The 24,164-nt window shown below is 37.3% G+C and overlaps 1 protein-coding gene across 1 annotated transcript in view; it reads left to right on the forward strand.

Moving 5' to 3' along the window:
* Positions 1-24,164, forward strand: part of Ppef1 (protein phosphatase with EF-hand domain 1) — a 92,899-nt gene that overhangs the window by 18,819 nt on the left and 49,916 nt on the right. The window contains exons 4-6 of the mRNA XM_076918373.1: positions 10,660-10,787; positions 13,182-13,242; positions 22,528-22,691. Of these exons, the coding sequence (XP_076774488.1) occupies positions 10,660-10,787; positions 13,182-13,242; positions 22,528-22,691 (353 nt within the window). The remainder of the gene's footprint in view (positions 1-10,659; positions 10,788-13,181; positions 13,243-22,527; positions 22,692-24,164) is intronic.

A 24,164-nucleotide genomic window follows, 5' to 3' on the forward strand; every position in this document is an offset into this window, starting at 1 on the left:
CCTTATTTTTCTCATGAGATTTTATTTTACTTTATGTTACTTTCCTTCTAATTTACTGTTATTGAAAACCAAATTCTACGTGGATGTAGAGGATAGTGAATACCCATATACCTGTTAGCTAGCTTCACCTGTTCATATTTTGCTATCCTTTCTTTCCATCTTCAATCTTCTTCCCATTTGAAAAGAAAAACCTGAAGCCATTATTATGTTGACCTATATAAACCTCACCATGAATGTCCTAAAGAGAAAATATTCTCTTACATAATTACAATACTGAATCCTATTGAAGAAATTTAACAAAGGTGATGGTATCTACAAATAGATAACCTTATATTCAGGATTTCCCAGCTTCCAAAATTGCTGTCTCTTTTTCCTTATCAGTCCTAGATCAGGAAAAATGAACTGATAGATTCTTAAATAGCTTCAAAATTCAGTGGAGCATGTCTGGTCTGATTCTGCTCAAATTTCTGCCAGTTATTGCTCTTGGCTTCAGTGACAACACGTTCTTTCAGGTTTCCTTTTATGTCTTTATCTGAATTGTTCACCCTGGCTCCACTTTCTTCCAACTTTTAAATGTTGGAAGTCCCCTGGGTTCTTAGGCTTCTTACTTTGTCACCCTCATGCTCCTCTGTGGAGAGAGAGTTTAATTCTATGCCTTCATTTTTCATTGCATCATATGTTATAATTCCCAGTTTATTGAGAATTTCCATTAAAACTTTTCTTTGTAAACGGAGATCACTTATTTTTCATTAGAAATTGTAGTCCCTCTCAATAACAGAAAATCTATCACTTTTTGATATGATAATATGTTTGCCTTGAGACTTGTGTAGGATTGATAATACAAACACATTTCTTGTTTGAGTAAAATGGATAAAAATCCCAAACCAAACTAAAATAACAACTCAGTTCCAACAACCTTTTAATTCTATATACCAATTAAATAAATTTTCACTTTTTCCTTTACTTTTTGTGTGATTAGCCCACTTTTGCTTTTAAATTCTTAAACATTTTCAGACCCCAACAAGCTATTTAAATATCAGTTTTTGAGTCAAGAATCTTCAGATGGCAGAAAATAAAATGATGTGACATTATCTATTTGAGTGACTTCTTTTTACTAGCTTTTAGCTTTTACTAGGCCATCTTTCTGGTCTCATCTTATTAATCATAAAAAATCCTGTTACAGAGAGACATATTTCAAATTAATATCAGAAAGGACAGTACCTAAGCTCCAGTTGCCAGTTATTTTCCATAATCAGAACATTTCTATAATTATGGTTCATATTCTATTAGGCTTTTAGCAGGTGTAACTGACAAAATTCTGATTGTATTTGACCTTTGAAGAACAAATGTGGTTAGTAATTAATAGCAAGGGAGATAAAACAGAATTGTCGTCAAGGCATTTAGTTTTTTCTATGTAAGATCAAACATCATTACTGAAGTGTCGCATAGGGCATATTTCCTATGAGAAAAAAATTTAAAAATACTTAAAAATGAGGTTGATCCCTTCAACTAGCTACAGTTCTTTTAGATAGTTAAGAATACAATAGCAATTTAGATAGCTTCACAATAATAATTCTTACAGAAAATGGATTGCTGCTTTTGTCCTGGTCCAAGTGGTTTACTGAGCTTCCTTGTTTTATTTTGGTATTACCTAGCTAGAGCTTCCTAAGCTAGTGGTGTAGCCAAGGATTACACTTGTAATGTAAACTTTCATAAGATGGCTCTTTGTAGTCTTTGTGTTGTGCCATTTCCCTGTTGGATAAAAAAAAGGGGGGGGGGGGCTTTCAGTGGGGTTTTGAAAATCCAAATCCTAATATAAATAAAAGAATGAGGTGGAATGTGACTGTTCTGTCACCCTCATGGAAGCAATTGCTTTAATCAGAACTCAGTAGATATCCCCATAGTCTCCAAGCATGTTATAGCAGATTGTTTATTAAAAGGATACAAAACTGCACTTCTTGGGTAGTAGATTTTCGACCCTATGGCTATCATCATTACCAAGCTATCCAACTTAGCATAATCATTGATGAAACTGAACATCATGTGCTTATTTTTTAATTGTTACCTTTACATTTTTAGATTTATTGCTTTATTTTGTGTATGAGTGTCTTACCTGCATGTATGCCTATAGAGGCCAGAAAATGACATCAGATGCCCTGGAACTGGAGGCATGGATGCTTGTGAGCCACCATGTAGGTTCTGGGAACTAAACTCTGATCCTCTGCAACATCAATAAGTGCTCTTAACTGCTGCGCCAACTTCCCAGCTCTATCATCTGCTTCTTGATAACCGCCCAGAGAAGGGCACATTGCATATCCCAGCAAAATATATAACCCAGATGAAATCGGGAAGAAATAGAAGAAAAATTAAAATTGAGGGATATTTTATAAACAACTATTCTATACTCTTCAAAAAATTTCAGTGTTGGGCTGGAGAGAGAGTTCAGTTGGGGGAAATTTTCCTTAGCTTCTAATTCATCAAGGACTTTCTCCAAGTCTCACCATCCTGTAGCTTGAGAGTATTTTCATTGGATCTGATGCCCTGGCACCACAATGCTTTGTGACACCTTAGTTCTTTGATTTCCTGAGTTCAGCAACCTCCACCACTACTGAGACTCAGTTGCTTACTTTCATTTCCTGACACTGTGGCTTACCCTGGAAATCTTTGTAGTTATCATCTCATTCTCTGACCTCTTTTCTCCACTGAGACCTCTATGCCCTAGACTCTGCCTGTGTGTCAGTTGATTTCAGCTCCCTCTGGTCTTCGTTTTCTTCTGCATTCATCTTTCCCCACCCTTGATCATGCCAGTCAACAGATTAGCAGTCATAATCCAATTGTTTTAAAGAAGCAAATTGGGAGTGGTGGTACAGGCCTGTAACTTCAACCCTTGGAGGCAGAGGTAAGAATTGCAAGTTCCTTGACTTTATGAAGACTTGCTGACATAAACCAATCAATCAACAAACTAAGACAAGACTTGAAGGGTCAGGAAAGTCATACCAGGAAAAAGGATATTCCTGAAACATTTGTTATCAACTTTGACCACAGTTCCTTGATGGATAAACCAAAGTTATCTGTGGTTTGACTTATATTTTCCTACAGGGATAATTTATTTATTCATTGTTTATTTAGTTTTATTTAGGAGTGTTATGGATGAAAACCAGGGTCTTAAACATGCTAGGCACGTGTTGTTCCACTGAGCTACATCTGTACCAAGTCTTGCTTAGTTTTGAGTAGCCTTTAAATGTGTCTTGTGGGTTTTTTCCCCAAAAGTTTCTGGTTGAGCATTGAGTTTTCCACATAGTTTGTCCTTCAATAGTTATTTTCATCTTTGCTATGTGCAATAATAAGTTGGCTGCAGCTGTGTCACTAAAAAAGCAGATGGTTTGAATATTTTCTAATTGGAAAGGATCTTAGAGATCACATAAACCCAAAGTTGTCAGTGTTCACAGGAGAAATGATGGCCAGAGAGGTTACTTGATTTGCCTGAAGTTACACAGCTGGCACCTGGTTCAGTAAAGACTAAAATGGAAATATTCTAATTACAAATTCAGAACTTAGGTTTAAAACCTCTTCTAGACAGAATTGGTGAGTAAATGAACAAGTAAATAAAATGTAATATAAATGGCTTCTAATTCTCACTCTTGTCCAACTGGAAAGTCAGAGGTTTCTGACAAGGATAAAATTATCATCTCTATGGTCTCTTAAAGAAACTGATGATTTGAAAACACCCATCATCATTTGGAGATTGAGCTTCATGCTTTAGTCCAGAAAATGTCTGGAGTTGGAATGATGTCTTAGTGGTCAAGAGCACATAGGACGTTTGCAGAGGACTGGAGTTATATGTATCGTGTGTGTGTGTGTGTGTGTGTGTGTGTGTGTGTGTGTGTGTGTGTGTGTGTATGACATAAGACAGTTCACAACCACCTGTAACTCCTTCTCCAGGGATCTAAATCTAATGCCTCTAGCTCTCTAGCTTCCACAGACTTCTATAATCTCTCTCTCTCTCTCTCTCTCTCTCTCTCTCTCTCTCTCTCTCTCTCTCTCACACACACACACACACACAAACACACTTCAAAAAGTCTTTCAAAAATGCCTTTCAGGGGCTGTCAAGGTGACTTCATATGTAAAGGGCTTGCTGCCAAGTTTGAAGACCCGAGTTGATCTGTGGTACCCATAATGCTGACAGGAGAGAAATGACTCCTGTAAGTTGTCCTCTGACTCCCATATGTGTACTATAGCATGTACATGTACACACAGACACACACCAGTACCACCTGCAGCAAACAAATAAATATAGTCTAAAAATGTAAAAACACGCCTTTCAGGACTATCCCTTGCTCTGCTGGGAAGCTAGAGTTTGTGGATGAGCAAGTCTAAATAAGCTAATAAGCTCTCTGCTTTGATTATCCTGTTGTAGTGCATTTGCTGCTGCTATAACAGAATACTGCAGACTATGTGATTTATAAACAAAAGGTATTTCTCACAGTGCTGGGATAGAAGTCTAATATGAAGGTATTAACATTAGATAAGGGGCTTCTTGCTGCCTTACAACATGACTGAGAACATGGTGTGATGAGAGAGCCTGTGTACAAAGAGAGAAGAATGGAGCTAAATCATCCTTTCCCCAGGAACCCACTCCTAAGATAACAGCACCAATCAATTTATGAGGGGCAGAAGGATACTCCAAAGGTCTTGCCTTTTAATATTGTCATACCAGCAATAACATTTCTTTCTTTATTTGTGAGTGTGTGTGTGTGTGTGTGAGACAGAGAGAGAGAGAGAGAGAGAGAGAGAGAGAGAGAGAGAGAGAGAGAGAGCGAGCGCTCCGTCTGTAGCCCAGGATGGCCTAGAACTAACTGTGTAGTTCATGCTGTACTTAAACTTCCAGCCATCTTCCTGCCTATGGCATTTGACATAGAAACAGTGGCATTGTTCAAGTAATAGGCTTTGTGACCATTTTATGTCCGCAGAGTTTGTGTCTAATATTATTTCTCAAGTGAAGTTGGAAGTGAGGCTACAATAGCCCCATTGTCTTACAGGTGGCAGCTATAAAATATTATAGGTAAACAAAGTAACAATAATGACACCTGTGGTTCCCACCAAGCAGCGAGCCATACTCTATCTATTCTTACCAAGCTTTAACCAGTTGAGGGAATAATTTTCCTTCTCAATTAAAGCCTTTGCCACTGGAGGATCCATTCTCTTTCCAGTTCTCTTGAATCCCTTTTAATCAGCTCTATTTCACTTGGGCTCTGTGGCATCCTGACTGACTGCCAGGCTCCTTAAAGGTACATTAATATTTCGCTCATCCCTGTGCTTCTACAGAAGGCCTCTGCCAGCAGAATTTCAAAAGCAGAGTCTGAATACCTTGTAATTCCAGATGTGAAAGTCCTGGCTTAACAAACTGCCAAGGATGCTCCTGTTTAAAAAACCAAACCCAAGCAAGTTAAGGCATCTCTATCAGTCAGCATAAAGAGAAACATGCATAGAAAGGATGGATCACTGGTTCTTGTGCCTTCTCTTGGGCTCTTTTCCTTTTCTTTGTTTGTCTTGTCCAGCTTCAATGTGATAGTTTTTATTTTATCTTACTGTATTTTATTTTGTTATACTAAGAAAAGGATGAATTAATGAATGATGTAGCCCAGACCCAGAAAGACAAACATGGTGTGTACTCATTTATAAGTAGATATTAGCTGTAAAGTAAAGGAGAACCATGCTACAATCCACAGACCCAGAGAGGCTTAGTGACAAGAAGGGATCGAGGTGGGGCAGGCACATGGATCTTCCTGAGGAGGGGAAATAGATTTTGTAGGTGAACTGAGTGCAGGTGAGGAGGGAAAGACTATAGGGAAATACAACTCTAATTAGAGGGCATTTGATGGGGGAGCTGGAGAGCTCATCTCAGTGGAGTAAAAAAAAAAAAAAGTAGGACCTGCTTAGATCTCAAGCTTCCAACTTCCTGTATCCTTCAACTCAGGTCCCTAACAGAGTTCTGCATTGGAATTTTGAATACTCGGGCCACAGTTGACCAATAAAGTGGGTTTTGATCCATACCCTACTGTTATCTTTTTGAGCACTCAACTTCCTCAGAAACCTCTCCAGGAAGGGAATGAACTGACAAAGGCATACCAATAGCAGGTCTAGAAAATTCTACCTTGTGCCCGAGAGCCCACCTACACACTGCAGGGTAATACTATACAGTTGATGGCCCTCTGCTTGATCAGGAAATTCCAAAGTAGCACAAGGTAGAAACCAAATATGATAAACTTCCTGAAGGGTTTTGGCTTCAGTATATCCCAAGGAGGTGAAGATCAGTGTTTTCTAGCTTTCTTCTTGTTGGAAAGCTTATCTTGCTGTTTTGATGTGTAAGAAGGTGTCTCTTCCTGATCACATTAATTCCACACAGGAGGAAAAAAAGTTACTGCCATATATATCCCTTGGGAAGCAACAGCATAGGTTTAGTAAGTTACCTGTCCTTTTTTTTTAACCCAGCACACATGGCTTTTATATATTTTTTTTGCCCATGTTAATATTCTTTTTAAAAATTCACTTTGCATCCTGATCACAGCCCCCTCCCTCCTCTCCTCTAAGTCCCACCCTTAAAAATCCCTTTCCCCTCCTCTTCTCAGAGAAGGGGGTAGCCCCCCTTGGGTACCACCCCACCCTGGGATATCTAGTCCCAGCTGGACTAGGCACATTCTCCCTTGCCATGGACCAACCAGGCAATCCACGTAGGGGGAAGGGATCCAAATTTGGAGGGGTCAAGGACACCACAAAAAGACCCACAGATGGCTTTTCTGTTGCCATTTTTTATTGCCAAGTTGTTTCCATTTGTTTGTTTTTTTTAATAGATTCTTGTCTCTGGTGATAATTATTATTGTAATATTCTGCAGGAAATTAAAAAATCCAGGTAAGAGGTTGGTGAACAAGACAAATCAGGAACATTTGCTTTGTGCCAGTCATCCTAAGTAGATTATTTTATTTTATTTTATTTAATCCTTCTTATGAATTGTCATTAGCCATAGTTTGCCAAATAACACAACTGAGATCCAGAGATATATTGCTTAGGGTCACCCTGCTTGTCAGTGAGGAAATGCAAAGCCAGACTCGGGTCTCTTAATTCTAGAACCTAGGTGCATGACCACTGTGCATGGAACCCAATGTGGTGTTTGGAATCAGCCACAAATCATGAGGTAGCATGTAGAATGGTGCGGTACTCTCACCTCATACTCTCTGTCCTCATCACATGTGGTACTGTAGAAACACTATAGAACAGGAATACCGTCTCTTCTGTAGGCTATCTTCACAGTAAATGTTAACTGTGCTGGATGTCTTTCTTTGTTAAGATAGGGTGTCAAGCAGTCAGACAGCCCTTTAACTTGCTTTGTAGCCAAGGACCACTGAACTTCTGCGCTCTGCCTCTTCATTTTAACTGCTGGGAATACAGATGCATACCACCACACCTGGTTTTTTGCAGCACTGGGGGTTCATCACAGGGCTTTGTGGGTGATAGGCATGACAGGCAACTGAGATGCATTCCTCCTACCTCAAATATACTGGGTTTTTTCATTCTTTCCTTCTTGATGTTTTTGTTTTAGCTTTTTGATTCTTTAATAATTCCTTTCATGAGCCCAACGGTGGTAGCACATGCCTTTAATCCCAGCACTTGGGAGGCAGAGGCAGGGGCAGGCGGATTTCTGAGTTCGAGGCTAGCCTGGTCTACAGAGTGAGTTCCAGGACAGCCAGGGCTACACAGAGAAACCCTGTCTCGAAAAACCAAAAACAACAACAAAAAAATTCCTTTCATATAAAATGTATTTTGATCATGTTCTCCCCTCCATTTTTTTCTCATATCCTCCCACACTGAACTTCTTCCCAACAAATCCCTTTCCTACTTTTCCGTCCTTTTGTGTGTCACACATTTAATTAGGGTTGTTTGTATGAGCATGGCTTGAAGGCTGTTTACTTGAGTGAGGCCATCTTACTGGTGGCTATACCACTGAGGAATATGACTCCTACCTCCCATAGCAATTCTTAACTGCTTATAGCTCCTCATGGAGGGGTGGGGCCTGGTGGACTCCTGTTCCATAGGTAGAAAGTTGAAGCCCAGTCAGGAGCAGGTAATCCTCACTGATGTGAGTTCATGGATGTAACAAGCCAGTCATGTCCAGAAGATAGCAGTTCACAATGCTCTTCCCTATCCTCTAGCTCTATATTTCTACTCCGTATTCCCTGATGCTTCCTTAGCCTTGGAGGGGGTGATATATAGGTGTTCCGTTTGGGGATGAGCACTCAAAAGTCATGTATAGGACTGGAGAGATGGCTCAGCAGTAACGAATACCTGTTGTTTTCACATAGGACCCAGGTTTGATTCCAAGCACCAACATGGTGGCCCACAACCACCCATAATTCCAGTTTCAGGGATCTAACACCCCTCTTCTGAGACTCTATGGGCACAGGCATATACCTGGTACACATACATACATACATACATGTTTGCAAAATACTCATACATATAAACTTTAAAATATCTCTTGAGTTATTTATTATCACGACTTTGCCTAGTTATGAGTCTTTGCATTAATCATTTCCCACTGCACACAAGACCTTTTCTGGCCCAGAATGGAGGTGATCTATGTGCATAAACACAAATATTTAGAAAGCAGTTTGACATCGTGTCCATTTTGCCAAAAAAGAAAAATAGTAGTAAACTTCATCCTGGGCCCTATGACCTGCTCAGCTACGGTTTATAGTACCAGGCATGATCTTCCTCCTGTGGAGTAGACCTCAAATGCAATCAGAAACTTCTTAGTTACCCCCGTAATAGCCATGGCACTCTTGTACCAGTGAGCTTATCTTGCCTAGCATAATGCATTGTGGCCTAGTAAGCTGTGGATGACCTCTCAAGTTCTACACAGCGCCTTCTGACACTAAGATAGCTAGACAGCAGGGAGGAAGCTTCCAGTTGGATTTACCAACTGAACTACATGAATGGTGCAACAAAAGCACATGGTGTCTTCAGAAATAGTGTCTTATTATCTAATTCTGGTGGGTAAATAAGAGTGATAGCAATCGGCTGTGTTATTTTGGGGTCCTCTGGAGTCTCTCTGACCAATAATTCATAGAAAGATATCGTATACCTACAGTCTATTTGACTCACAGCTGGCTTAATACTTTCACCAGACTCCAGGGTGAGAGGCTGTCTCCTTTCCCTTTCACATCCCCTTCATTTCCCCTGTCTTTCTATCCTGCCTCAGAATAGAACACAATGAATGCATTTGTTCACCAGAGAAAGCAGCGACTCCTCCATGTGTGTTAGAATTTCAACCATGCCCTGCACAGAGTCTAAGCAGAGACAGAAGAAGGATGTTAACTCCCATTCCTCCCTGTATTGGGAAGGAGCAGAAAGGATGATATATGTAGTATCCAGTTACTGCCAAACTATACTAGGTATTTAGTAAATAGTGGTTATTATTCAAAGGAAGGAAAGGTCTAAATGGACTAGGGAGTGAAATAACTGGCCCTAGTATTCAGAACTCAGGGTTTGGGGTCAGAGCTATCTATGCTAGGTGACTTTGAACAACGTACTTGCTGCTATGAATTAAGTTTCTTTACATGTATCATGGAGATGATGATATTTGTAGGCACTGAAAGTGTTGAAGTAGACCCGTCTATTATTAATTAGAAATCGGCTTGGTTATCTATTGGTTAACATTGTTAATACTAAGTAGATGAAAGTCCAGTGGTCATTTCATTATATCATTGTGAAAACGGGGAAACTGAAGAAAAGCAATAGGTCAACATCTCTTTAGAGGTAAAAAGCTTGTGCCTTGGAGTCAGGTCTGTGCTCCAGTTTTCACTGTCCACTTCCACTTACTGGCTAAGTGTGCATAAGTAGGTACTTCTTTCTCTCTTAACTTCATGGTGTTGGAGGACTATAAGAACTCTGTAAGTACTTGGTGAACCATGTTGAACAATACCTCTGTGCTTGGTGAATAGAAGAACTCCTGGGGATACAGATTGAACCTAGAGGCAGGAACTGAAGGAGAGGCCATAGTGTAGGACTACCTAATGGCTTGCTCCTCCTGGCTTATTCAGTGTGCTTTCTTATACCATCTAGGACCACTTTCCCTAAGGTGACACCACTCACAATTGGCTTTGCCCTCTCACATTAATCTTTAATCAAGATAATACCCTACAGAGGCCAATCTTATGGAGGCATTATTTTTTTTTCAATTAAGTTTTCCTATTCCCATGTATACCTAGGTTTGATCAGCCAGCACATCCACACTTCCAAAGATTTATTTAATTCATTGCTTCTAATGGGACAAGATACTCCATGGTATGCATTCACTGCAACTCTGCATTCCTTTTCCTAGTGACTGACAGCCAGGCACAGCCAGGCAGCACCAAGTTCAGGCAATCTTACTTTGAAACTTCTACCCTTAATGGCTATGACATCATTGCTCTCTGAGTTCTCTGAGTGCTTGAAACTGAAGAACATTTTATAAAAAGCATAAAGGTCAATGTTATTGTTTATAATTTTCCAATTTTGTAGGACTAAAAAATTGTTTGGTTGTTTTCTTGTTAAAACACCTGCTTCCCCCAAAGCTGTATGTAATTGTTTTTCTCTGCCTTTCATATCCTGTGGGTCTGCAGTGGTGAGAGCCGCATTAGTCATCCAAAATTGGTACAGACGGTACAGAGCTCGACTGAGGGCCAGACAACATTATGCCCTCGCCATCTTCCAGTCTATTGAATATGCTGACGAGCAAGGCCAAATGCAGGTCTGTGTGGCAAGAAGTAGCTCTCTCTCTCTCTCTCTCTCTCTCTCTCTCTCTCTCTCCTTTTCTCTCTCCCTCCTTCTCTCTCCCTCTTTCTCCCTCCTTCCTTCCATCCCTACATCTCTCCTTCCATCCCCTATCTCTTCCCCTCCTCTTTCTTTCTCTTTCTCTCCCTCCCTCCCCTCTTCTTGTTTTGAAAGAATGAAACTATGGGTCTGTTTGAAGCAGAGGAACCTTCATGAAATGCTTTTACAGAGGCTGTAATGACATTGTTTTGGAACTAGCTATTGAGAGATTGTGATTTGGGAAGATGTTTTTCAGCTTTAAAGTTTGCATTTTTAGAGCAATGCCAGATGTCTAACTAATAAAAATAGTCTTTTTCTATTTTTCGAGCATATTCCCTAATGGTAAATTAAGTCATTACTTTATGAATGGAATTTTTTTTAAATGCAAGTAGGAGGGTTGAACCCAGAGTCTTGTACATGTTAGGTAAACACTGTACCACTGAGCCATATCCTCAGCCCAGAAAAAATAGTTGTGTTTGCATATGTTCTTGTATGTGTGGGTATAGTAGTGTATGCACATATATGTGCATGTGTGTGGAATGGGCATTATTCCTTAAGAGCTGTTCACCTTTGTTTTTCTGAGCTAGGATGTTGAGATCTAAAACTCCCCAATTAGGTTAGGCTATTAGGGAAGTGATTGCTGGGGACCTTCTTGTCTCTGCCTCTCCAATTCTGGGAATATACATAGATACTGCCCTGTCTGACTTTTTATATACGTTCCTGGGACCAAAGTCAAGTTCTCATGGCAAGCACTTTGCCAACTAAGCTATCTCCAAACCCCTTCAGACAGGCTACTTTTAGGCCTTAAAAAAAGAAAGATTTTCCAGGGAACAAGCCAATGAAAGTTCTAAAACAAAATCTGTGAATGTCAAAGTCCTTTATAAAGCTTATAGCACAAAATTCATAACTCTAGCTTTAATACTCACTGATAAAAATGAGTACCTTTTAACTATAAAATGATCTTAGAAAGTTCTTCAATATAGTTAGTAATGAAAGAACCAACTTACCTAGAGTTTACCCCAGTACATAAAAGAAAATTAAGCATGCAACCAAACTCTGGGGAAAAACAACACAGTGAACTCTGCATAGTAGCTACTGGCAGGGACAAGAGTATCATTGATGAGTGGTCAGGGATATTAAGAGAGACTTATTTTCCTTTGATATTGTTTAAAGTTTTAACAACCATATTTAAGTGTCAGACTATGATCTTTAAAAATAATTAAACCAGGTTCAAAAAAAAGTTAAGTTGGCAAATCTCTTCTTGGTAGCCATTAAAATAGTACAGGTTAGACCAGACATGGTGGTACATGTCTTAAATCTAAGCACTCAGGAGGCAGAAACAAGAGGATATCTGTGAGTTTGAGGCTAATCTGGTCTATACAGTGAGTTCCACAACAGTCAGGGCTGCACAATGAGACCCTGTCTCAACAAAACAAAAAATCAACCAAACCAAACCAACCAACCAACAAAATAAAAACAAAAGTCAAAACCCCCCACTACCACCAACCACCACAACAAAAGCTGCATTTTTAATGACAAATTGAATGACAAAAGTCATTCAATGTTCCCTTTGCTCTGATTAGAACCCTTTAAAAAGTATTTATTTTTTTTTTGTGTGTGTGTGTAGGTGTTTTGCCTTCATGTATGTCTGTTCACCATGTGTGTTGAATGCCCATGGAGGACAGAAGAAGGAATTGAATACCCTGAGATTTGAGTTACACATATTTTGTAAACTGCTATGTGTGTGCTGGGAATCAAACCAGCAAGTACTCTTAGCCACTGAGCAATCTCTCCAAACCCATGTAGGCTATCACTTTAAACAATATTTATCATACCACCAAAGAGATAAAAGGGAGAGAGCATAATGAACAAAACTTTAGAGTGGACTCCTTGAAATGGAGTCTGGTTAAAACAGTGATTTACTGAGATTGACAGATTATTTTCTGGAATAACCTTTAAGGAAGTAAAGAAAGCAAGACAGGACCAGCAAAGAAACCAGAAAAAAAAAAAAAACTATTCTTTCTGGACAAGTCTAACTTCAGCCTGATCCCAGGAGAAGTGCTTAAATGTGAAACACATCATAGCTTGTCCTGTACATGGCAAGGAGGTGGAGAGCTGCATGGTTACACTCTTGCTTCAGTCAGTTGTGGATGGGCAGCTTCCCAGTGAAGAATGCATATGTAATCTTCTTTGCACCTCTGTGTGGTGCTGCCCCTCTGTGACTCTTGGCATGAATACAGCAGGAGAGTAAGGGACTTCAGTAGAACTCTGCTATTTGCTATGGTGGCTCCTTACTCTTCATTAATGATTTGCATAATTTTATCTTGTACAGCTATCCAACTTTTTTTCTTTCATGTTGGAAAACTATACAAAGACAAATGATGAAGATTCAGGTAAGTCGGAAGAAAGTTTATCCTCTTAAGGCTTTATTTATTCTTATTTTAAAATTATGTATATGTGCGGGGATGTACAGGTGTATACAAAGTACACGGAGGTCAAAAGGGAGACATTGGAGTCCCTAGAGCTGGAGTTGCAGAAGGTTATGAACTCTGCGATATGGGTATTGGGAACTGAACTCAGGCCCTCTGCAAGGATAGTATGTACTCTTAACTGCCAAATGTTCATTTCACTCCTCAAGTATAGGCTTTTGAAAAGCAGTTGTTAGTCATTGAATTGCCTTCATTAAGAAATGTAAATGGTTTTTTTTGGGGGGGGGACCAGGAAAGGTGATAACATTTGAAATGTAAATAAAGAAAATATCCAATAAAAAAGAATAAACCTGATATGAAAAAAGAAAATATTAAAAAAGAAATGTAAATGAAAATGGGAGATACTATGCAATTAAAAGGTACTTACCTTTCTTGTCTGCATGACACCCAACAAACAACTAATGAACTCAGTTCACATCTTTTTTCCTATCTGAATGGGATTTGCTAAATCAGCATTTAATGAAAAAGAAACGATAATATTGAGCATTCATTTGTTAAATACTTTGTCTTGAACCACAATCTGTTGATACATAATGGTAGCTTACTAAAGAAGATTGTATGTTTTACCCATAGAACTTCTATGCTTACAAAAATCCAAATATTTTGAGTATTTCATGCAGTGGAGTCAAGGTGAAAATATTAGATGAAAAGTAATTTTTCTTCTCCCCCCTCTCTCTCTCTGGTCTGTATGTTTTCTTTGTCTTAAATATTTTCCCCAGAGTTCATGAAATATGTTGTAAAGTGGACTCTGTAAGAGCTGTTTAAGTTAGAGACTATCCATACTGGATTCTTTATTTAAATAGTGTTGACCTTATGCATATGGATCTGACCTGTTCCTCTCCTTGTACCTGTCCTTTTGTTGTGTGATGTGATGGCTTATAGCATAAAGTCTTCACCCAACATTTCTCCTTGATCTTAGATTTCCCAACTTTTAGAACCCTTAGATAGTTTGTGGTTTATATTTTATTTCTCCTTTATATATGAATATTTTAAAAATCTATAATATATAGTAATTGTTCTTATAATTCCTTTAAAAATTGACAACTGTTTCATACTTAAGATACACAAGATGCATTTTAGTTTATTTTCTGAACCAGAATTTAAAAGAATCAGAAATCAACCAAAGCCATTCAAATACTTGTGTTTGCTTTAAATTATCCTGTTTATGACATTCTGCTACAATAGCATAAATTGGACTAAGATACTTTCTATAATGCAGATATCAATTTGTCTATCATCTATATAAACATTTTTAATTAGAGCAGGCTGTATAGGAGTTTAAAGTTATAATTATACATAAGACATATTTTTCTTGCTAAATAAAATCTCTCTGCTATTTCCAAAGTAGATGCCAAATCTAAAAGCTGTAAAACAAAATAAAACAAAACAAAAGAGCCCCTTTGAGCTAACAATTTTTTATTTAACAACATGCAAGAAATTTAGGAACAGCCCGTGTGTGTGTGTGTGGAGAGAGAGAGAGAGAGAGAGAGAGAGAGAGAGAGAGAGAGAGAGAGAGAGAGAGAGAAGAGAGAGAAGAGAGAGAAAAAAAGAAAATAATTACTATTGGAGGTTGAAGAAATGGCTTAGCGGTTATTAGTCATGAATACTAGATGAAATTATGGAAATTACTGAAACACATGGTACATGGTAAAGTTCACTACCAAAACATCAGTAATAACACATAAACTACTAGTAATATTCAGTAGAAGCACAAAATAAGATATGGTCATAAACATTTAATGGAATGCTACAAATAAGTAATGGGAAGATGGCATGCTGGAAAATATTCTCTTCACCATAGCAACAAAAATTAAAACACTCTTGCACCACAAAAATTAAAAATATTTATACATACATACATATGTATGTATGTGGCATGTGTGTGGAGGTCAGAAGACAACTTGCAGTGGTGTTTGGTTTTCTCTACCATGAGGATCTTAGAACTCAGGTCGTCTGGCTTAGCAGCAGGCACTTTACCCACTAAGCCATCTTTCTGGCCTGGAAATACTCTTCAAAGTAGCAAGAAGAATGGTGTTTTTGTGGCATGGTTTGAGCCAAGCATATACAAGTGAAACCAATGAAAGCATTTACAAATCCATAGAAGCTTTCTGAGTTCTGGAATACTTGACCCTGGTGAGTAGGAACTGAATGGAAGTAGGTACTCTGCCATTTTGAAGACAGTCATTTGTGCTTCTTGTTCTTGGTCAAAATATTTTGGTCAGGGGAGGGTAAAATGATGAAATGAAACATGGCTCTCTCTACTCAAGAGCTAATATGTTATCCTAGACTCCCTTCAGAGTCACTTTTATGGGATTTTAGAACCACAGATGGCTGGGTTGCAGCTCAGAGATATTTACTCAGACGCTCCATTTTTTTTAAATCTGCATTTTGAAAAAGAAACTTTGCATATGATTTAAAAATATAATAGAACATTTCTTCTCAAAGAAGGGAACAGTGTTTTCCTTGAAATATAGTGCATATTATAGGAAAATATACAAATTATATTTGACTGATATTTTCTCAAAGACAACATGCCAAGGAAACAAGTCCTCAGAACCAGAACTAAGACATGATGGCTAGGGGTATAGCTTAGTTGAGAGAGTGCTAGGCTGGTGCTCAGTCCCTAGACTGCAGAAGTCAAGCATGCTGACACGGGCTTACAATCTCAGCTTTTGAAGAGGACGTAGGAGGACTAGAAATTCAAGGTCATCCTTGTTACATGAGATCTTCTCTCAAAAGTTAAAAAAGTATATATCACCCAATCATTATTGGAGCCACAGAAACTTCCCTTCTGCTTCATCTAGTTAGAACCCAACTCCCACCACACTATGGAACTATTTTTGAATTTCTATATCATAAATTAATTAATTATGCTTGTTCGTAATTTATTTGTAGAAGTAGAAGCATACACAATAAACCTTGAATCTAGGTTCTTTTTACTCAACATCGTACTTGTGAGATCATTCATGTTATTGTAATTTAGTCATTCTTATCGTGGAATTGCATTCCTTTTTAACAATGCACTATAATTTATGCATTCGGTTGTTTATGTGTGCTTGGGTTGTTTTCAATTTGGCAGTATAATTGCGCTGCCGTGCATATTTATGTAGTATATCTTTTGGTGAACATACGCATTCTCCTCTTTACTCCCTTCCTTTTCCTCCATCCTTCTGCCTCCCTCTCCTATCCTCTTCACACTTTCCCTTCTCCTTTTCATTTCCTGAGGCAGACTTTCAGTAAGGATAAGGTGACTGAACTTTCTATGTAGATCAAGCTGGCTTTGAACTCTTAATTATCCTACCTCAGCATATTGAGCACCGGAATGACAGGCATATGCCACTATGCATGTACTTTGTAGGTTGATTTCTCACACCTTCTTTGGTGGGAAGATTCCAGATAACCTCTGCCTAGGCCTGCCTAACTGAAGTGCTAAGATCAGTTAGTTAAACATTCCCAGATATTAGGCCAGGATGGTGTCTGATTTTTGACATGCCAAGTGTCTCGAGACAGTTTGGTTTATAAAAGGGAAAGGGGTCCTAAAGTAGTACTTGTGCTGGCAAGCACACTACATCCTATGCAAAACTCAACCGTGCCAGCTTATGTCCCTGTTCTTCTACTTGCAGAGCTAAAACAGGCTCATAGGACTTGATAGAGAGTAGAGACCACATACAAGTCCCCAGTCTGCATTTATACCAGTTTCTTCTTCAGTTTTTAACTTTAAAAAGGCAAAATTGCCATAGGTTTAAACAGAGACTAGTAGGAGTAGGCTGAGTCATATGAAACTGTTGTTTAGACTTTTCTTCTGCCTCTCCATCAGCCAAAATGTCCCCTTAGACCACACAGTTTACATAAATGCTCTTTAGGAATACCTGTATGCATGCATGCATGTATGTGTGTGTATGTATGTATGTATGTATGTATGTATGTATGTATGTATGTGTATATGTATATTTTTGATTTTTGTGATGCTGGAGTATTTTAATTTTTGTTGCTATGGTGAAGAGAATATTTTCCAGCATGCCATCTTCCCATTACTTATTTGTAGCATTCCATTAAATGTTTATGACCATTTTATGACCAAAAAAATCTTATTTTGTGCTTCTACTTAATATTACTAGTAGTTTATGTATTGTTACTGATGTTTTTGTAGTAAACTTTACCATGTACCATGTTTCAATAATTTCCATAATTGTATCTAGTATTCATGACTAATAAGATTACTAGTATTAATTATTTACCTTTTTTGAGTAGAATCTAAGGGTTTGAGGATAATAATCTAAGGTTATTTATCTTATCAATGATGAAATTATTATTAAAGCTTATGAGATTGATCTGTGTTGTATTTAATTCTCTTATTAATTTTTGGAGTTTTTCTTGAGTTTATTTTTTAAATCATACCAACTGAGTTTTTATTATTATACATTTTGTATAATAGTTGCTACTCTTATTTCAGTTTTATATCTTACTGCATTGGCTAGAGAAAGCAAGTGTGTTCAAAGCCAGTAAGAGTAGACAGTCGTTTTTGTTGATGACTTAATAGAAACTGGTATCACTTATTTACTTAAAATAGTTATGTCAAGGGACTGTCCTTCCATTCCATGTTTTTTAAAATAAAAAAAATAATGTTTACTTTAATAGATGTCATCTTGGCATCCATTAAATTTAATAGATGGGCACTAATGATTTTGAGATTTATAATTAGGAAATAAAATAACTCTAAGTGTCATATGGTGCTTTTCTTTGTCCAGTACTATGTGAACCTTGTTTTCAAAGTAATATGTGGGTGGTTATTATTAAGCAGATACTATCTTTGTGGAAAATATTGTGAACTTCAATGTTTACTGATAATATCCTTTTTCCCTGTCAAGATGAAAGACAAGATATTTTCTTTAAGTTTGAATCAGGCAGTAACAGAATTTACTTGTTATCAGCCAGTAGAGAAGGTTGCAGCATGGGTGAAGGCAACTGTTTAAAAGTTATTTTCTTATTATAACTTATAGAGGTATCATTTGGTTGTATTAATATTTTATTATAATTAGTTTAAATCCATGTTCACAAAGTTATACAGCAAACAACTAAGGATTAACCCCAAATAAATGTTGCACAAATCTTCATACATTGCTTGCATTCATGGACTTCTTGTTTATTAGTTATAGGCCACAAGGACAGTATATTCATTAGAAAGGTTGAAGCTTAGTTTTCATCATGATATACAGTAGTTATTAGAAGAGAATCTCTATTACTAATTTTTATGTTAATAAAAGCCCCATAGAAGGATAATGATTTAATATAGATTAATATTTCCTATCAGAGGCTGGAGAGATGGCTCAACAGTTAAGAGTACTTTGCTATTCTTGCAGAGGACCTAGCTTCATTTCCTAATCCCCATGTGGCAGCTCACAACCATCTGTAATTTCAGTGCCTGGGAATCCAATGAGTACCTCTTGCCTTTGTGTGCACCAGGCATGTATATGGTGTAATATATACATGCAGGCAGAAATTCATGCACATAAATCAAAATTAAAATAATCTCAAGTATTTCATATTGTGCAGTTTTATTGAAGAATTGGCTTAGAGAAATAGTTCCATTAATTTATCAGTAAACAGTTTAAGAAATAAGGGTCATGAAATCTATGGAAGGAAGGGCTATACTAATCTTACTGATTCTAAAAGAATATTTTACTTTTTTCTTTACATAATTAGACTCAAATTTTAATCAGTGGCATTGACAGAATTTGTTATTAGATAACAGAAAGGAGAGAAATGGCAACATGGGCAAATGCACTGGCCAGGAAAATAGAATCTTTTCTTAACTTAAAACACTTAACATTTTTCATGATCTTTGAAAATTAATTTTTGGTTAGCACACAAATAAACAGTTTTCATTGTTTAGGTAATTTTTCATTCATGTCTCACAGAGTTGTGTTTTCTCAATATATCAGTTAAGAGTATATAAATAACATAGTTACATTTTTATAGAGAGTAAAAATCCCAATGGCTATGAGTAAAAATCACAATGGCGTCTACTTTCCTCCCACTGAATTGCGTAGTCTAGCATTAATAAGAGAGGAGGAACCTAGTCTTACTGCAACTTGGCATGCCACATTTGGTTGACATTCATGGGAGGTCTACCCTTTTCTGAAGAGACATAGAAGAGGAAATGGCTGGGAGTTGGGGGAAGGAAAGACGGGGAGAGGGACTGGGAGGAGAGGAGGGGGAAAACTGCAATTGGAATGTAAAGTAAATAAATAAAGACAAAAAGAGTTTGGGGGCTAGGTCAATGACTCATTTAGTAATGTCCTTGTCATAAGCATGGGGACCTCATTTGGATCCCCAGCATTCACAGAAAAATCTGGGCACAGTGGTTCCAGTGCTGAAGAGGCAAAGGTAGGAGAATCCATGAGGCTTTTAGCTGGCCAGCCTTGGCAAATCAGTGACCTCTAGGTTCACTCAGAGACCCTGATTCAAAAATTGACATAGAAAGCAAATGAGGAAGACACCTGATGTTGACCTCTCATCTCCACATGCACCTGTATACTTGCATATATATGTATACATACCACAATACACATGCACACACAGTTTAGGGGCAAGATTCCATTTCTCTACATATTGTGCCCCATTTTCATGTACAAAATGAGAAAATAACAATCCTCACCTGCTTATAACATTGCCTGGTACATAGTTAGCATTCAGGAAGTCATCATCGTTATCTTCATCATCCTCCTCATCAGCATCGTTGTTTCGTTATTCGAAAGGCATAAACTGGGACTCAACCTTGGAATCCTGCTGAATTTTGAAGGATGAAGATAAATTATCCAAAGCAAAAAAGATAAGAAGAAAAGGTTGTCTAGGGTTAGGATAAACAGTGGGAACAATAAATATAGACTTGTCAGTATATGTGGATATATGATTCAGGGATAGTGTTTTAAATTAGAGATGTCTTCAGCCATGATTTATTGTGTTACAGAGCCTAAAGAGAGAATTATACCCAAGGTATAGGCAACAGAAAGTAACTTGCCAAGCTTCTGAAAACTTGAAAGGGGGCTGCATGCATGTGTGGGTCTCCATATGAATTGGCATATGAAAACCTATACATTCAACTTCTTTCTCTTTTCTGCTTGCATCTGTGTTTTAAAGTCAGGTGTATTTCAAAAGCTCTGCAGCCTTTTCCATGAACAATATAGTCATGCCATAAAGACATACCTCACCTAAAAAAACAAGTTCTCTTAGTTTTGATCATATGTGCTTCATGATAACTTTCTTGCAGTCTATTAACAAAAGCTTCCGACTCTGTTAGCTGATACAGAAAAACTGCTGGGGATTCTTGTGGAGTTTCTGTGAGGGGGGTCATCACTTATTTATTTTTCCCAAGAGTTGCCTGATATTTCAGCTTTTGTTTGCAGGAGGATAATTCCCGATAGAAATGGATGGCATGATCATTAGGATAGTTAAGTAGAGCATTTAGGCATCACTACCTACATGATGAATCTGAAATCAAGTTTAGCAGGATGTTCTGCACTTCTGGTTTCTAACATAAATTGAATAATTAAATTTTTCTTAAGTATCAGGCTAAAATCAAAGGAAAAAATGATGTCTGCTAAACTCATTGAATATAGAGTTCATTATATTTCAGTTCTGCTTTTTATAAAGCATTATCAACTACCAGCAAAATATATCCTATATACCAAAATTTAGGATATATTTTTGATGTAATTATAAAATGTTAAGAAATTAAGAAATGTGTTATTTCTTAGTTTAGAAAAAATTTACAAATTTACTTCTTGACTGTATTGCTTATCATAATTAATCATGGAAAACATGTATTCTGTCTACATGTACTTTCATCATATCTTCTAGAGGTGACCAACATTAAATATTTAGAAAATAGTTTTTTTATAGAACTTATGATATCTTTAATAACAAATAAGTGTTGATGAGTTGAAGAGTATTTAATTGTCCTCTTGGTCACTTATTTCTTACTGTAATAATACTGAAAAGTAGCCACAATATCTCAGTTTCATAGTATTCAAGTGTTTTCTTTTCACTATCAAGTCTACAAATTAGCCAAACATTTCTAATATTGGTATAGTTGATTTGACAGACTTTTAAATCTTGGCTGGAGTTCACTCATGTGTCTAGAGGTTTGCCAGCTATTAGCTAATCAAGGACAGCCTTACCTAGGTTGATCTGCTCTGTTCCATGTAATTGGTCTTTCAGTAGGACAGTCTGGGCTGAGTGGAAATGGGTATGTTATGTTCCAAAACAGAGAGCATGGAATCATGTAAGTCCCCTTGAGACCCAGACTTGGAGCTGGTAGGTAGCCTGCAGACCACATTGTTCAGAGTAGTATAAGTTATGATCCTAGTTCATCTTGAAAGCAAGGTAAAATAGCTAAAAATCACATTCCAGGAAGGATGGGTAGAAGTTAGGATAGAATATTGAGGCAAGCTACTTTGCAACTAGTATGCCACATCCTCTTTCATCCTTCTCTGCCTGAGTTGTCTAGGTTTCTGTATATGGGCTGTTTCATGGGCAACTTGGCAAAAAATGACTGTGTGTCTCAGCCCTACTAAATTGCCTTTCTAAATGGCCAATGTAGGAAGTCTGTTACTATACAGAAATATCAGGGTGGGGCAGGCCTTTTGTTATTTCTGCTTATGGCTTGCCATTTACATTTTATCTACTTTGTTCCTAAGGGGTTTCGGGGAGTGGAAATCACATAAGAAACATTGTACATAAAGAGAAAAACAAATCAATTAAAGCTAAGTAAAATCCTGTGAAGTATTGAAGTATTTAACAAAGGAAATATTGAATGTTGCAGTTTAATTTTATGTAGACCATGAATAGCAGCAGCTGTTTGAACCAAACACAATGTATTGTTCATGCTTTTAGCCTTGCTTGTAAGAGTCTGATAAGTAAGAGTGGACTAAAGAATTAGTGTTTCAAATCAGAAATGTCAATGATGTAATACCTCGACTGACCAGTCATGTGCTTCTTGGTCTCCTCTGCATTGATTATGGATTCAACTGCTTTGACAAAGTGCAGTTCCAGGAAGGGATGCTAGTTACTGGCCTGTTGGCATTCATAACAACACAGTGTCTTACACGAGATAGAAATTCAATAGGGCCTTGTTAAGCATTAGAACATTGATTCTTCATCTTATACCTTTTTGTCTTTTCCTTTCAGCATTAGTAAGTCGACTTTTTGACAACACCAGGCAGGAAAGCAAGGATAGAGAGGACTATTTGGGGTTGATAGATGTGCCTGACTCCTATGATGGTCCTCGGCTGCAGTTCCCTCTCACATTTACTGACATTGTTGTACTTCTTCAGGCCTTCAAGCAACAGCAGGTAACCTCAAGCAGAAGCTGCTCTCATGCTTGCTCATAGCTAGCAAATGAAGGAATGAAAAGGCTGTAGCATGTATTTCCATGGGAATTGTGTCACAGTGTATGACAGTTAGTGCTCACTTTGTTTAACCTAGTAAATAGATGTCTCCTTGGGTACACAGTAACTTCCTTTTGATTTATAAGCCTATAGCATCTCCATTTTCATTTTCTGAGAATAGTTTACAAATTGTAATTCCACCATTTAAAAATATGTGTTTCCGTGATTTTAATGTAGTCAGAAGATTGTACAATTGTTAGCACTAATTGTAGAGCGTTTTCATCATCCCCATATAGTAGCATTCCTTCCTTTACCCTAAGCAGCTACTGTTCTATTTTCAGTCTCTGTTGATTTGCCTACTCTAGATATTTCATAGCTAGAGTAGGCAAATCAACATAACATAGGAAGCTATATTATATTGGCTTGTTCTGTTTGGCTTCTTTCACTAAACATAGTGTTTCTAATATTTATCTATGTTAAAGCATGTTATTGATACATCATTTTTATGATTGCATAATGTTTCATTGTATACCACATATTTTTTTACTGATTTATCAACAAATAGATAAGTAGAATTTTGATACCTTTTGGCTGCTATAGATAAAGCTGCTATGCGAATTCACATGCAAATTTTTTTATGGACATGTCCTCATTCACTTGGGTATGTATGTGCCTAGGAGAGGAATTCTGGAGTCATATAGTTAACTTTATGTCTGATTTTTTGAGTAACTGCTAAAGTTCTTCTACAAGTGGTTGAACATTTCTACCAGTTATGCATAAGGGTTCTACTTATACCACTCTTTGATACTTATTAATTTATTATGGTTATAACTCTACTAATATGTGTGACATGATGTCTATTTTTGGTTTTGACTGACATTTCTCTAATTAATAATGTTTAGTGTCTTTTCATCTATTAGCCATTTGTATACCTTCTTTAGAAAAATACATATGCAGAATCTTGAGTTTAAAATTAATTATCTTTTTATTATTGAGTTGTAAGTGTTCTTTCTAGAATATACGTCCCTTACCACATATCTGACTTGAAAATATTTCCTCTTGCTTTAGTTTGTCTTTTCACTTTGTACTTTTTATTTTTTGAGATTATAATTTAATTACAACTTTCTGCTTTCCCTTTCCTTCTTCCAAACCCTCCTCACTCTCCTTCAAGTTTTTCACCTTTTTTATTAATTGCTGTTGCATGTATCTATACATATATATTCCTAAATATAACCTGCTAAGTCTGTATAACATTGCTGGATTATATATGCAAAATGGTTACTTTCTTGATAATATACTTTGATACACAACAGTTTCAGATTTTGCTGAAGGTCAATTTAATCTCTCTATTTTTTTTGTTACATGTGCTTTTGTAATCCATTGGCAAATTCATGACCATGAGCATCTCCCTGTGCTTTTTTCTTAAGAATTTTATAA

The sequence above is a fragment of the Arvicanthis niloticus genome, chromosome X, assembly GCF_011762505.2.
Source record: "Arvicanthis niloticus isolate mArvNil1 chromosome X, mArvNil1.pat.X, whole genome shotgun sequence".
Classification (NCBI taxonomy): Eukaryota; Metazoa; Chordata; class Mammalia; order Rodentia; family Muridae; genus Arvicanthis; species Arvicanthis niloticus.